Source organism: Myotis daubentonii, chromosome 3 (genome assembly GCF_963259705.1).
Source record: "Myotis daubentonii chromosome 3, mMyoDau2.1, whole genome shotgun sequence".
Lineage (NCBI taxonomy): Eukaryota > Metazoa > Chordata > Mammalia > Chiroptera > Vespertilionidae > Myotis > Myotis daubentonii.
In genome coordinates this window covers 8,637,804-8,651,445 of record NC_081842.1, presented here as the reverse complement: position 1 = coordinate 8,651,445, position 13,642 = coordinate 8,637,804, and the positions used below count along the sequence as shown (strand labels likewise).

The 13,642-nt window shown below is 58.2% G+C and overlaps 1 protein-coding gene across 16 annotated transcripts in view; it reads right to left on the bottom strand.

Annotated features, from left to right (window-relative positions):
- TRPM2 (transient receptor potential cation channel subfamily M member 2) overlaps positions 1-13,642 on the bottom strand; it is a 50,819-nt gene that overhangs the window by 10,013 nt on the left and 27,164 nt on the right. For 9 of the 16 annotated variants that reach the window (XM_059686613.1, XM_059686614.1, XM_059686620.1 and 6 more), the window contains 9 exons: positions 12,459-12,588; positions 12,134-12,279; positions 10,382-10,494; positions 8,653-8,866; positions 7,822-7,979; positions 7,245-7,377; positions 6,623-6,794; positions 1,536-1,719; positions 153-334 (listed from right to left, as the gene is read on the bottom strand). In XM_059686613.1, the coding sequence (XP_059542596.1) occupies positions 153-334; positions 1,536-1,719; positions 6,623-6,794; positions 7,245-7,377; positions 7,822-7,979; positions 8,653-8,866; positions 10,382-10,494; positions 12,134-12,279; positions 12,459-12,588 (1,432 nt within the window). Of the gene's footprint in view, positions 1-152; positions 335-1,535; positions 1,720-6,622; positions 6,795-7,244; positions 7,378-7,821; positions 7,980-8,652; positions 8,867-10,381; positions 10,495-12,133; positions 12,280-12,458; positions 12,589-13,642 lie in introns of those variants that run through there. The other 7 variants (XR_009451765.1, XM_059686618.1, XR_009451768.1 and 4 more) reach the window with 7 other exon arrangements.

Below are 13,642 nucleotides of genomic sequence, written 5' to 3'. Positions count from 1 at the left end.
GGGGCCTGCTGGGAGCTCAGTGCCCTGCATGGTCTGTGTTCTTCCCAAACTCCTCGGACTCATCTAGAAGGAGTCACCATAGCCACCCCAAGCCCACATGTGGCCCCAAGACCCGCGAGGACAGACACTCTGGGAGGCGGAGGGCGGCTCACTGAGCTGCTTGTGCCGCTTGGCCGGGATCTTCAGGATGACCCTCTTGATGAAGAGGTGCAGGTGGCTGAGGAGGATGAAGGGGGGCGGGGCTGGGGGCCGGCCCTGGTACTCCTCGATCAGGTCGTGGCGCTGGAACTTCCAGATCTGGTCCGTGTGCTCCTGGACCTGCTGGAACGTGTAGCTGGCGGGAGGCAAGGAGCACGCCAGTTGCAGAGAATGACCAGATGCAGGGCAACGAGGCAAGAACAAGCACACGCCATCTCACTGCCCCGGGGGCCGGTGACGGCCCCTGAACAGACACACGCCTCCCAGGGTGACTCGAGGGGCAGAAAGAGACAGCCGAGCAGCCGGACGCAGAATTCCGAGCTGCCTGCGGGGCCAGGGGAGCAGGAAAGAACGCCAGGATCGTGGTGTAAGTGCCTCAATGGTGATAAAAAGCAAGCGGACATCGTGGGAGGGGGACCCTGTCGTGGCGCTGAACTCTCAAAGGAGTGTATCGGTTCAGTTCGACAAACGAAGGGACGGTGTCTGCAACAGGCAGACCCGCTGACTCAGAAAAGCACCTGCTTTCCGTGCTACGGGCTGAGCCCCGCCCGCTGGTCCCCTAGGGCCTCGTATCGAGTCCCAGCACATGTTCAGGGTCTGTCACAGCAAATCAGAGTGACAACCTCAGCAAGTTGGCTGACGAAGGGGAAGAGGAAGGGGCCTGACCAAGCCAGGGCCCGGTCCCGGGAGCGGCATTGTCACTAGTGCTGACACGCACTCCTCCACCCGGACGGCCTCCGACAGCCGCCGCCCCGCCCAGCGTCCCGCCTCTGCACAGTGGGAGGCCTGCGCCAAAACTTCCCCCCTCGGGACCTTACTTCATGCACCAAACACCCTGCGGAACGGTGCTTTCTCCCAGAGCACCGAGGCTGCGCGAGCACCTGCATGTGAATCCCGCTGCCCCCGCTTGTGGCTGTGCCCGGCCCCTCGGGGAGGTGACTTCTCTGTGAGACGCCCAGCGATTCCTTGACCATGAACCTGGAGTCCGCCCCCTACAGCCCCCTGACCCCAGGCACAGGGAGGAGTGAGCCTTTGCCGGCCCCCAGCCACCATGTCCTCCCGCAGCCTGGCTCACAGCTGAATGACCAGACCACTGGTCCCCAATAGCAGTGCCCCGGACAGACAGCAGGGCCCCGGACAGACAGCAGGGCCCCGGACAGACAGCAGGGCCCCGGACAGTGGCCAGGGAGAGTGGCTGGCACAGTCCAGCCTGGGTTGAACAGGGCACCTCAGAGTGCCTGTGTCCTGGGTCCCGGCTCAGGGCCCGTCGGCACCGATGGCGGTGACGGCGGGGGCGGGGGCAGCGAGCTGGCTGGACGAGCCCCAGCAGCACTCACTTGAACATGGCGATGAGCAGGTTGAGCAGCAGGATGTTCGTGAAGAGCAGGTACAGGCAGAGCAGGATGACCGTCAGCCACTCGGGGAAGATGGGCCGGTGCCGGGTGGCGTCGCTCTCGGGGCACTTGGGCTTGTAGGGGTCGGTGCCATTGGGGCTGCACTGGTCCAGGCTGAAGTTCACGCCTGGCATGGGGAGGGGCAGGGAACAAATTGTATGCTAAACCACGCAGGCACAGGCCTGGGCACCTGCACATCGGGGTGACCGCAGCGGGCGGCTCAGCCCCAAAGAGAGGCGTCCGTCTGCACCCAGGCATCCCCTGGGGCAGGACATGTGGCTGCCAAGGGAAGCCCCCCAAGCCGGCCTCCTCTGCAGGCTGGCACAGGACCCTGCCCAGGACCAGCCCTCCCCACCAGCACCTCCCAGCCCCGAGCAGGGCTGGCTCCGGGAGGGCACCGTCATTGCTAACACGCGGGTCCCAGCCTGGAGAGCCCCATGAAAATGAACAACTAGTGAAAAGAGAAGGAGGATGAGAAAACAGGGCTTCAGAGGCCATGGACTGGCAGCAGGTGGTCACAGCCAGATGCAGTGCCACGCTGGCAGAGAAGAGGACATTCCATAAAACTCAAATTTCAGTTGTGCATGAAAAGATATCTAAGGAAGCACACAAAGTCGTTAACAGTGGTTAGCTCTGGGATGTGGATTAGGGGCCACATTTTTCTTTGCACTTAGCTTGAATTTTTAAAACTTTTCAATAATGATTATGCACTGTTTTTTTTGTAATCTAGTATGTTTTTTAAAGTGTTACTAACTTTCTGAGATAGAAACTCACTATAATAGTTATAAATATCTATATAAAAAGAAGAGCTCAAAATAATAACGTAACCTTCCACCTCGGTGAACTAAAAAGAGAAAAGCAAACTAAATCCGAAGCAAGCAGAAGTAAGTAATAAAGGTCAGAATGCAAACAGACAAAATAAAATATATATTTTAAAAACAAGGAAAATGAACAAAACCAAAATCTGGTTCTTGAAAATGAGCGACAAAATCACAACCCTTTATCTATACTGATTTTATCTATACTGATCAAGGGGGGGGGAGGCGGGGGGGATGGCTCAGATTACTAAAATCATAAATGAAGAGAGGACATCACTACCAATGTTACAAAAATAAAAAGAACTATAAAGACATACTACAAAAAATTGTATGCTAACAAATTAGATAACTTAGAAAAGTGGACATATTCCTAGAAAGACATAAACTACCAACTGAAGAAGAAATAGAAAATACAAATAGACCTACAACAAGTAAAAAGATTGAATTCGTAATTTTAAAACTTAACACACAGAAAAATTCAGGCCCAGATGGCTTCACTGGTAAAGTCTACCAAACGTTTAAAGAAGCATTAAAGTAAATCTTTCACAAACTTTTCCAAAATATAAGACAGGAGGGAATACTTCCTAAGTCACTCTATGAGGCCAGCATCTCCCGATACCAAAAGAAGACAAAACATGACAAGGAAACTACAGACCAATACCCTTTGTGAATATAGATGCAAAAACCCTCAACAACATGCTAGGAAGCTGAGCCCAGCAGCATAGAAAGAGAATATACACCAAGACGCAGTGAGATGTATCCCAGGAACCTTGAGTTGGTTGACACCTGAAAATCAGTGAATATAGTAACATTTCAATAGATGCGGGAAAGGCATTTGAGAAAATCTAACATCCTTTCATAATAAAAACACTCAAGAAACCAGGAATAGAAGGGAACTTCTTCAACCAGATATAAGACATTTACAGGAAACCCACCACATCATAATAGTGAAAGACTGAAAGCTTCCCGCCCCTAAGATCCAGAATAAGATAAAGAGATGTGCTCTCAATACTTATACTCATCATTGTACCAGTGATTCTAGCACAGGGGTGGGCAAACTTTTTGACTTGAGGGCCACAATGGGTTCTTAAACTGGACCGGAGGGCCGGAACAAAAGCATGGATGGAGTGTTTGTGTGAACTAACATAAATTCAAAGTAAACATCATTACATAAAAGGGTACGGTCTTTTTTTTTTTAATAGTTTTATTCATTTCAAACGGGCCGTAGTTTGCCCACGGCTGTTCTAGCAGGATAAGTAGGCAAAAAAAAAAAAAAAAGAAATAAAAGGCATCCAGATATGAAAGGAACAGATAAAAGTATCTCTATTTGCAGAAGACATGATCTTCTTTAGAGCAAATCCCAAGCGACCCATTACAAAATCTACTTGAGCTAATAAAAAAGTTTGGCAAGACTTCAGGATACAAAAATATAGTATATTTCTATACAGGAGCAACAAATAATCCAAAACAAAATTAATAGAACCATTCTATTTACAATAGTATGGAAAAAAAAACCATTAGGAATCCTATCTAATAAAAGAGAAACATGGTAATTGGCGTACGACCGATACCCTTTTCATTGGCTAATCAGCGAGATATGCAAATTAACTGTCAGCCAAGATGGCGGCCGGCAGCCAGGCAGCTTGAAACTAACATGAGGCTTGGTTGCCTCATTGATGGAGGACGCCAACGTTCCCCGCCTGAGGCTGCAGGCCTCTGAGCGGGCAGTTTAAGAAACTCTGTAACAAATACGCCCAACTTCAGCCAGCAGATTGGCAACATTGTAAGCAAAGGCCAGAAACCTACTTTCAGCCGGAGGCCTAAGAGCTGGAGCCAAGCCTCAAGCTAAAGCTGGCCCAGAATTAAAAAAAAAAAAAAAGGAAAAAAGGAGCGTTTGGGAGTTCAGTCACCCCCAGCCTGAAAACAGCCCTCAGCCCCTCACCCAGGCTGGCCAGGCACCCCAGTGGGGACCCCCACCCTGATCCAGGACACCCTTCAGGGCAAACCAGCCAGCCCCCACCCGTGCACCAGGCCTCTACCCTATATAGGAAAAGGGTAATATGCCTCCCAGCACCGGGATCAGCGGAGCCGTGAGGCCTCCCGGCACTGGAATCAGCGTGACAGGGGGCAGCACCCAAACCCCCTGATCGCCCTGCGGCTCTGTGTGTGACAGGGGGCGGGGCCACAACCTCCCTATCCACCCTGCTCTGTGCCTGATAGGGGGGAGCTCCCCCCCCCCCCACGGGCCCTGCTCTGTGTGTGATGGGGTAGAGCCATAACCTCCCCATCAGCCCTGCCCTGAGTGTGAGAGTGGCGGCACCCCAACCCCCTGATCCGCCCTGCTCTGTGGGTGATAGAGGGCAGCACCCCAACCCCCTGATGGGCCCTGCTCTGTGCGTGACAGGGTACAGAGCCCCAACCCCCCTGATGGGCCCTGCTCTGTGTGTGACAGGGGGTTGCTCCACAACCTCCCCATCGACCCTGCCTTGAGTGTGACAGGGGGCGGCGCCCCAACTCCCCAATTGGCCCTGCTCTGAGCCTGACCAGGGGCTGCACCTAGGGATTGGGCCTGCCCTCTGCCACCCGGGAGCAGGCCTAAGCCAGCAGGTCGTTATCTCCCGAGGGGTCCTAGACTGCGAGAGGGCACAGGCCAGGCTGAGGGACCCCCCCTCCCCCCCCGAGTGCACAAATTTTTGTGCACCGGGCCTCTAGTAAATTTAATAAAAGTAGAACGACTTATACACTGAAAACTACAAAATGTTATTGAAAGAAATTATAGACCTAAGTAAGTGGAAAGACATTCCATGTTCACAATCCAAACCCTAGCTGCCTTTTTTTTCTTTTTAGAAATTGATCAGCTGATCCAAAAATTCATATGGATCCAAAGGACCCAGAGGCCAAAACAATCTTGAAAAAGAAGAACAAAGTTGAAGGGCAGACTCAAGCTTCCTGATTTTTAAACTTAACGTAGAGCTATAGAAACCAAGAGAGTGTTATACTGGCACAAGGACAGACTTACAGATCGATGGAATGGGGTGGTGCCCGTATGTAAAGAACTCTAACAACTTAATAAAAAGACAACCCACTTGGAAAACGGGCAAAGGCTAGGAATGGGTATTTCTCCAAAGAAGATACAGAAATGGCTCCGTAAGTACATGAAGGGGTGCTCAACATCATCGGCCATCAGGGAAATGCAAACCAAAGCCACAGCGAGACACACTTCACACCCACCAGAGCTGCTGGGACACAAGAAGCCGGCCAGTGACGAGTGTTGGAGAAGAGGCGGAGACACGGCGCCTCGCGCACGGCTGGCAGGATAAAAACGGCCCAGGCGCCATGGGATACAGTTTGGCAGTTTCTCACGGAGTTACCACTAACCCCGTAGTTTTTCTGGTAGGTATGTATCCAGGAGAAATAAAAACATATGTCAACTCATAGCGACACTGTTCCTAGTAGCCAAAGAGGGAAAACAACTCAAATGCTCACCCACGTAGGGAGAAACAAAACGTGGTCTAGCCACACAGTGGAATATTATTTAGCCACGAAAAAGGAGTGGAATACTAACGCAGGCTATGATATGAACGAATCCTGGAAACATTATGCAAGACACAAAAGACTACATGTCACGTTATCCAATTTACATACAGTGTCCACAAAAAACACTCTACAGAGATGAAAAGGAGGTTCCCCATGGCTGAGCAGAGGAGGGAATGGGGGTGACTGCTAACTTGTGTGGGTGTCTTTTTGGGGTGATGCAAACGTTAAATCAGATTCTAAAGGTAAGTGCATATTTGCAAACGTAAAATTAGATCCTACATTTTAGATTCTAAAATTAGTAAATAAAGAAAAAACTCAGTATACAAAAAGTGCTCTTTCCATCTGGGAGGGAGGAAGTTATTTCTGACTGGGGTGGAAGAGAGGGAATACGGTGGCACTAATGTTGGGGAGGAGGTGGCACCGATGCCCAGTGCCCCAGGCCACGCCCTCGGTCCGCCGGGATCTCAGCCGAAGCTTGGAGGTGCAGCTCAGCACCCATCCCCACCCCGGCTGGTGCCTTCCCCGCTCGGCTGGACAGTGTGTGCACCTGCCCTTTCTTTCCCCAGGGGAACCCCGGGAGCTCCCACCCAGGAGCAGTACTGGGCCCTCCCCTCCTCCCAGGACCCCTGCTGGCATGGGGGCTCCTTTCCCACCGCTGTCAGGACCTCGTCTTACCGTCGATGTAGGCCGGCATCTGCCCGAAGATGGTGAGGTACGACTGGTACACGACCCCCCGGAAGATCCAGTCCACCCGGCTCTCATTGTGGATGAGGATGGCCTGCTTGGCCACCCCGAAGGACACCACCCACACGGCCAACAGGAAGAGGAAGAAGAAGACATCCTTCATCTGCAGAGACAAGGCGGCGCCGGCTGCAGCCCCACACACGCCTTGCTCTCCCTGACCGCAGGCGGACCCCAGCCTCCATGCCCGTCTGTGAACCCGGCAGTGGAGGGAGAAGTAGCTGACACCCACACTGCAGGCGCTCCGGGGACACGGCCCTGGGGGACTGCTGCCATGTGCTAATGGGGTCCTGAGCACACCCCAATGTGTAGGAGGGGTTGGATGTGACTGTGACCCACAGAGGGGATCAATAGGAGCTGTAACAGGGATCAGGAATGTGCTGTGGCAATCAGGGAAGGCTGCCTGGAAGAGGCGATATACAGGAAAAGACCTGAGACAGGTGTGCCAGGAGGTGAGAGCCCAGGGCCAAGCAGGGATGTGGGACGCTGGGTGTATGTATGCTTAAGCCCTGGTGCGCCTCACTTGCAACTGGCATCAGGCCCCTCATCTCCTTACCATCCGCTTCACGATGATTATCTTGGGCCCCAGCGTCTTGCTGATGGTAAATATGTGCATCAGCCGGAGGCAGAACATGATGAAGTCCAGAGAGAGGACAATGCGTCCGGGGTACAGCAATCCCGGGATCAGCCTGGCCAGGGCAGAGTCAGGGACCTCAGCCTGCTGCTCCCACAGCCTGCCCCCAGCCACCCGCTCACCTGCCCATGCCCCTGTGTGGGCCCTGGAGGCAAAGGGCTCTAGCGACTCCTGGGCCCTGAAGTGCTAAAAACCGGGTGCGCGCTCAGGGGACCGAGTCTCCCGTGGGGTGTGGCGCTTATTCTCCAGAAAGACCTAGAAGCCCAGCCCCGGGCAGGTAGCCAGGCTGTGCAGGCATCCTGGGACAGGAGCCTGGAGGGGTCCCTCAGCTTCACGGAGAAGGAGACCGTGCACGTGGCAGCCATCCCAGGTGGGCAGGGTCGCCCACTGGACAGACGACAGACTCCTTCCGAGGCAGCTAAGCCCCCGAGGGCGGCCGGCTCTGGTCCAGGCTCGAGCCCACCCCTGTGGGCAGGCGCCTGGGGGAGAGGCCGCTCACCGGCAGGTCAGGCCCGCTATGAAGAGCAGGATGGCCGCGATGTCCAGCTTGTTCCAGAAGTCGCTGAAGTACAGGAGCGCCATCTTCACCAGCCCACACTCGTCAGGGTCGTAGAGGAGCTGCGAGAGGATCGCTATGGGGGCCTGGCTGCCGTCACTCTCATCTTACCCAAACTAAAACGCTCGCTCCCCCTGGAGAGCGAGGCTACTGGGGGGGGGGGGGGGGGGGCGGATTCCCAGCGCGGTGGGTCAGGAACAGCAGGAGAGGGGCCTGGGCAGGAGGTGCCACTGAGCACTCCAGGTGCAGGACCTCAGCCCCGCCCAATGTGCAAATGAGGGTCGGGGAAACCCTCCCCACCGGCTCCCTGCAGTTCCAAGAGGAGGGGGAGACCCTGCAGTGACCATGAGAGCCTGGCAGGGGTCCCCACACCCTCCTCTGGGTGCCAGGCCCCAGACCCAGGCAGCTGCAGGGTCGGGCAGGCAGCCCCATGGGAACAACCAGGTCCACCGGACCACCAGACTGACTCGGGGAGAAGGGTGTGCCCTTGGTTGTGGGGCGGCCCCTGTGAGCCTGGCCCCTCCTGGGAAGGTCTGGCTGCAGGAGGCCGTGAAGAGAGGAGGGCAGAGGGGAGGCTGGCAGACAGGGCGGCAGCACCGCGTCACCCGCACCTCCTTCCATTGCTCAGGTCCTGACAGGTGGCAACGTTTACAGTGTGAGCAACGTGGCCCAAGGGCCACGTGAGACAGTGGCTGTGGCGGGTGGGAGGGGACCAGTGGGCAGGGAGACACCCCCCCCCCAGCCCCAAGGACGGAGAGGGAGGGGTGGACGCACCTGCCGCAGCTCCTCGCAGACCAGGGAGAAGAGCCAGAGGTAGATGAGGCGCTCGCACCAGGAGGGCGAGGGCTGGAAGTCCACCATGAGCACGTAGGCGAAGAGGCAGAGGAAGGAGAAGTAGGACAGGATGTTCAGGTGGAAGATGACCACGGGCGCGTTGAAGAAGGCGCGGACCCGGGCCAGGCCCCGCACCGCCTGCAGCCTCCTGTCCCTGCGGCAACAGCGAGGCCGTGAGGGGCCTGGCAGCCTGAGGACCTGAGCCACCTGGCCCAGCCCCATGTGCTCAGGCAGTCCCTGCATGTGCGCACACCATGTGGCAGGGAAGGGCAGACACGGACCTATAGCCCTGCACACACAGCTACAGCAGAGGCCCCACCAGACACCCCGAAGAGCAAGGACCCCAACAGAGCCTGGAGCCTGGTTCCCGGAGCTGTAGCGGGTCCTCAGCCACTCAGGGCAGGTGGGTGCCCAGAGCAGGTGGGTGCTCAGGGCAGGTGGGTGCCCAGGACAGATGGGTGCCCAGAGCAGGTGGGTGGTCAGGGCAGGCAGGTGCTCAGGGCAGGTGGGTGCCAGGACAGATGGGTGCCCAGAGCAGGTGGGTGGTCAGGGCAGGCAGGTGCTCAGGGCAGGTGGGTGCCCAGGACAGATGGGTGCCCAGAGCAGGTGGGTGCTCAGGGCAGGTGGGTGCCCAGGACAGATGGGTGCCCAGGGCAGGTGGGTGCTCAGGGCAGGTGGGTGCACAGGGCAGATGGGTGCACAGGGCAGGTGGGTGCACAGGGGCAGATGGGTGCCCAGGGCAGGTGGGTGCTTAGGGCAGGTGGGTGCCCAGGACAGATGGGTGCCCAGGGCAGGTGGGTGCCCAGGGTAGGTGGGTGATCAGGCAGGTGAGTGCCCAGGGCAGGTGGGTGCACAGGGGCAGATGGGTGCCCAAGGCAGATGGGTGCCCAGGGCCGGTGGGTGCCCAGGGAAGGTGGGTGCCCAGGGAAGGTGGGTGCTCAGGGAAGGTGGGTGCTCAGGGAAGGTGGGTGCCCAGGGCAGGTGGGTGCCCAGGGAAGGTGGGTGCTCAGGGAAGGTGGGTGCTCAGGGAAGGTGGGTGCCCAGGGCAGGTGGGTGCCCAGGGCAGGTGGGTGCTCGGGGACAGCAGGTGTTCAGGCACAGGTGAGGCCCTTCCCTCTGCCTCCTGTCTGAATGCATCCCCACCACCTTCCAGTCACAGCCCTGAGGATACATGCAACTTGCCCCTGGTGAGGGCATTTGGGATCACCCGCGGCCCTGCAGCCCCGCATCCTGTAGCTCCACAAGCCCGCAGCCCTGCAGCCCCCAGCCCCGCAGCCCTGCAGCCCCCAGCCCCGCAGCCCCCAGCCCCGCAGCCCTGCAGCCCCCAGCCCCGCAGCCCCCAGCCCCGCAGCCCTGCAGCCCACAGCCCCGCAGCCCTGCAGCCCACAGCCCTGCAGCCCCGCATCCTGTAGCTCCACAAGCCCGCAGCCCTGCAGCCCCCAGCCCCGCAGCCCTGCAGTCCCCAGCCCCGCAGCCCTGCAGCCCCCAGCCCCGCAGCCCCCAGCCCCACAGCCCTGTAGCCCCCAGCCCCGCAGCCCTGCAGCCCCCAGCCCCGCAGCCCCACAGCCCTGCAGCCCCCAGCCCCGCAGCCCCCAGCCCCGCAGCCCTGCAGCCCCCAGCCCCGCAGCCCTGCAGCCTCCAGCCCCGCAGCCCTGCAGCAGGGTGGCACCTGAAGGAGATGAGGCCGGTGGTGAGCAGCGGGAAGGCCAGCATGCACAGGATCACCCGCCAGAGCCCGTTGTCCACGGAGAGCTGGCCCCACCACACCTTAGTCAGGAAGGCCTGTGGACAGAGGGCCCAGCTTCAGGACAGTGGGCCCCTCACCCCATCCTGACCTGGGGCTCCCTGTGCCCCCCCCTTGAGGGGGAGTCCACATGCTCCAGCACAATGTCCTCTGGGCCCCTCCAACCACAAGTGCCGGGGTCCAGCCCCAGCGGGTCCAGGGGTCCCCAAAGGTGTGGACGGAGTCGGCGAAGAAGGAATGACATGGAGACAGCGTTCAGTTGATCAGTAGCCTAGCCAGGATCTCTAGCCCGGATCTCCAGCCAAGTTCTGGTCTGGATCTCCAGAGAGGTTCTGCTTCGGATCTCCAGCGAGGTTCTGTAGCCATGTTCCCTCGCTAGGTTCTCCAGCCAGGTTCTGTCCAGGCTTTCCAGTCAGGTTCAGTGTCCAGGTTCCAGTCAGGTTCTCCTGCCAATCTCTGTAGTCAGGTTCAATCCAGGATCCCTTGCCATGTTCTCCCGCTAGGCTCTGTCTCTAGGCTCCGAGGCCAGTCCCTCTCCAGGATCCTCCGGCATGCTCTCTCCAGCAAAGTTCTTCTGTCTCTAGGCTCCGTGTAGGTTCTGTCTTCTTGATTCTGTTCTAAGTTCTGAGTGTTTCTGTCTTGTTACAACTGTATTTATACCAGTTGATTCAATCCTATCAATCTCTATTACAAAGGTTAGGGCGTTTCTTATCTCCATTCCAGGGAGAAAAGATTATGTAGTTTAAGCATGATTGTTCGTAGTTAAAGGGATTAATTACCCGCCTGGCACTTAGTTGAGGGGTTTTATTCCCTCCCTAACTTCAGGGGAAAATCCCTACCTGGGGAAAACAACCTTTCTCAGAGACCTTGGTTAAAACACATAGTGCCAAGAAGGTGAGCAAACATATTAAGAACAGTATGCCATATATGCCAGGTCCCTTGAAACAGCAAGCATGAACCGGCTCCCGGCACACAAGATTCAGTGGGTGGCACAGGGCAGGTCTGCCACCTGCCAGCTGAGGGGCAGCTCCAGGTGGGCCAGGCTGGGCTCGGTAAGGGTGGAGAGAGGGGGCCCATACCCTGGCTTCTGGCTCAGGGCCCATCCTCCCGGCTCTCAACAGCTGGCCCCGCTGAGCACTGTGTGGAGGCGCGGGGGGGGGGGGGGGGGGGGGCGTTGACGGGGGGGGCGGGGGAGCAGGGGGTAAAAGAAGGGACAGGACTCCTCCCCACCGTCTTCCCAGGCCCCAGCACAGCACCGGGCATGATAATGCTCCCCGGACCTGGTGACAGCACAAAGCGATGCTCAAGGAAACGCTGGTGTTCTGAAGGCACCTGCCAAACTCCAGGCCTCCGGAGCGCGTGGAGGAGCTCCCTGCTCATGGCTCTCTGCCCTCTCCCGAGGCCCCAGGTGGGGGACTGACGCCTGGCCCTGGGGTCACGAGGGGGTCAGTGTTCCAGGTAGGAACACCCTGTGTGGAGGTGACTCACCTCCCGCCTCTCATTTAGCATCAGTTTCCTTCCCCATAAACGGGGGAGGAGGGCCTCCGGGTGGGGCACCATCCCTGTTCCCAAGGGACCTGAACCTGGTGAACACGTGCGCCCTCTACTGAGCGGAGGCCGCCTCTCCACGCCAGCACCAGGGCGGCTATTTCTGGGAGCAGGCCCCCCTCCGGTCACCTGGATGCCCCCGTGGGACACGAACTTCATGTCCTTGGCCTCCAGGGCCAGCTGCAGGCAGGTGGTCTTGCCCCAGGCCTCTGACACCCGGGTGAGCAGTTTCTGTGCTCTCTCCTCGTCCTTCCGGTAGCACTCGGTGAAGACGCCTGCGGAGAGGGGGACCCTGTCACAGCAGCAGGGCCCCCACAAAGCACCCCCTCCGGATGGCACAGGCGGGACAGGAGTGGAGCTGAAATCTGGGCAGGGACCTGGGCAGGGACACCGAGGGGCTGGGACCAGGGCGACTCAGGTGCTAAGCGAGCGGGCGGCCCAGCCCTTGACTCACCGATGGCTCTGAGCTCGTACTGGTCGGCGAGGGCCAGCATCTCCTCGGAGCTGTCCGTGTCCTCCTCCTCCTTGGAGAGCTCCTTGAGGATCTTGCTGCAGGCCAAGGCCGCCGCGATGCAGTCCTGGCTCTGGGCCAGGGGAGCCACCGTCAGGGCCCGTGGGGTCCAGCCAGGGCCCCACAGGCACACTGCCCGGGGTGATGAAAGCAGAGACCCCGGGGCAGCAGGGGCCCCTGGGCGTTGCCTGCTGTGGCCCCTCTCCTTATAGACCATCTGGATCACCCACATCAACACAGATACCGTTTCTGAGGCCCGGCCTCCTGCACTGGCCAGTGGAAGTGGTCTTCTTGCCAGGCAGCCACCTGCCCACCCAAACACAGACTGGACACAGGGCACCAGCCCAGCACTGCTGGCGGGAGGCACAGGCTCCCAGGACATCTGGTCAACCCCAGGTGTGGTGCTGAGGGCCAGAGAGCACCAATGGGGAGAAACAGGACCAGGCCCTGCGGGTCTCCGTCCGGGCTCAGGGCTCCCTGCCTCAGTGGTACCGCCAGGCCCAGGCCCCAGAGGGCGACTGAGAACATCTCAAGGGGGTGCTGGGTCTACGGGCAGCACCGGCCCAGCATGAGGGCTGGTGTCAGAGCCTGGGAGTCTGCGTTTGGCCTTCCACCCCCAAGCCCCACAGAGCACCTGAGGCCACAGTCAGCCCCGGCCCAGCCCAGCGCTGACCACCCTGCCCCCTGGGAGAGGACAAGCCTCCCAGGACCACCACCAATGCCACGCTGCTGGTGACAACGGGGGAGAGAGCTAACTCCTCGAGAGCAATTTGGAAATCCCTAAAAACAGGGGCCTCTCTGAGAAAAACTTATTAAATTTTACTTTCCCCTAAAGAGGAGAATCAGCTGGAGCCAGGCTCAGGCAGGGGCACCAGGGCCTGCTCCCAACCACACAACAGATGGTCTCCTTGAGACCCCCAACAGCCAATGGAGAGACACAGCCCCTCCCAGGACAGAGCCCGCCCTGCAGCCTCTGAACGGAACGGCCACAGCTCAGGCGCTGACCCCCAGAACCCACGGGGCCACGGAGGATGGCTCTTGCTGGCCAGCCTCCTCCCTGCATAGACCTGCAGGAGTTTGTGTGTCTTGCCTTTTAAACAATTATTTCCTTGCCTAGAGCTAAGCCC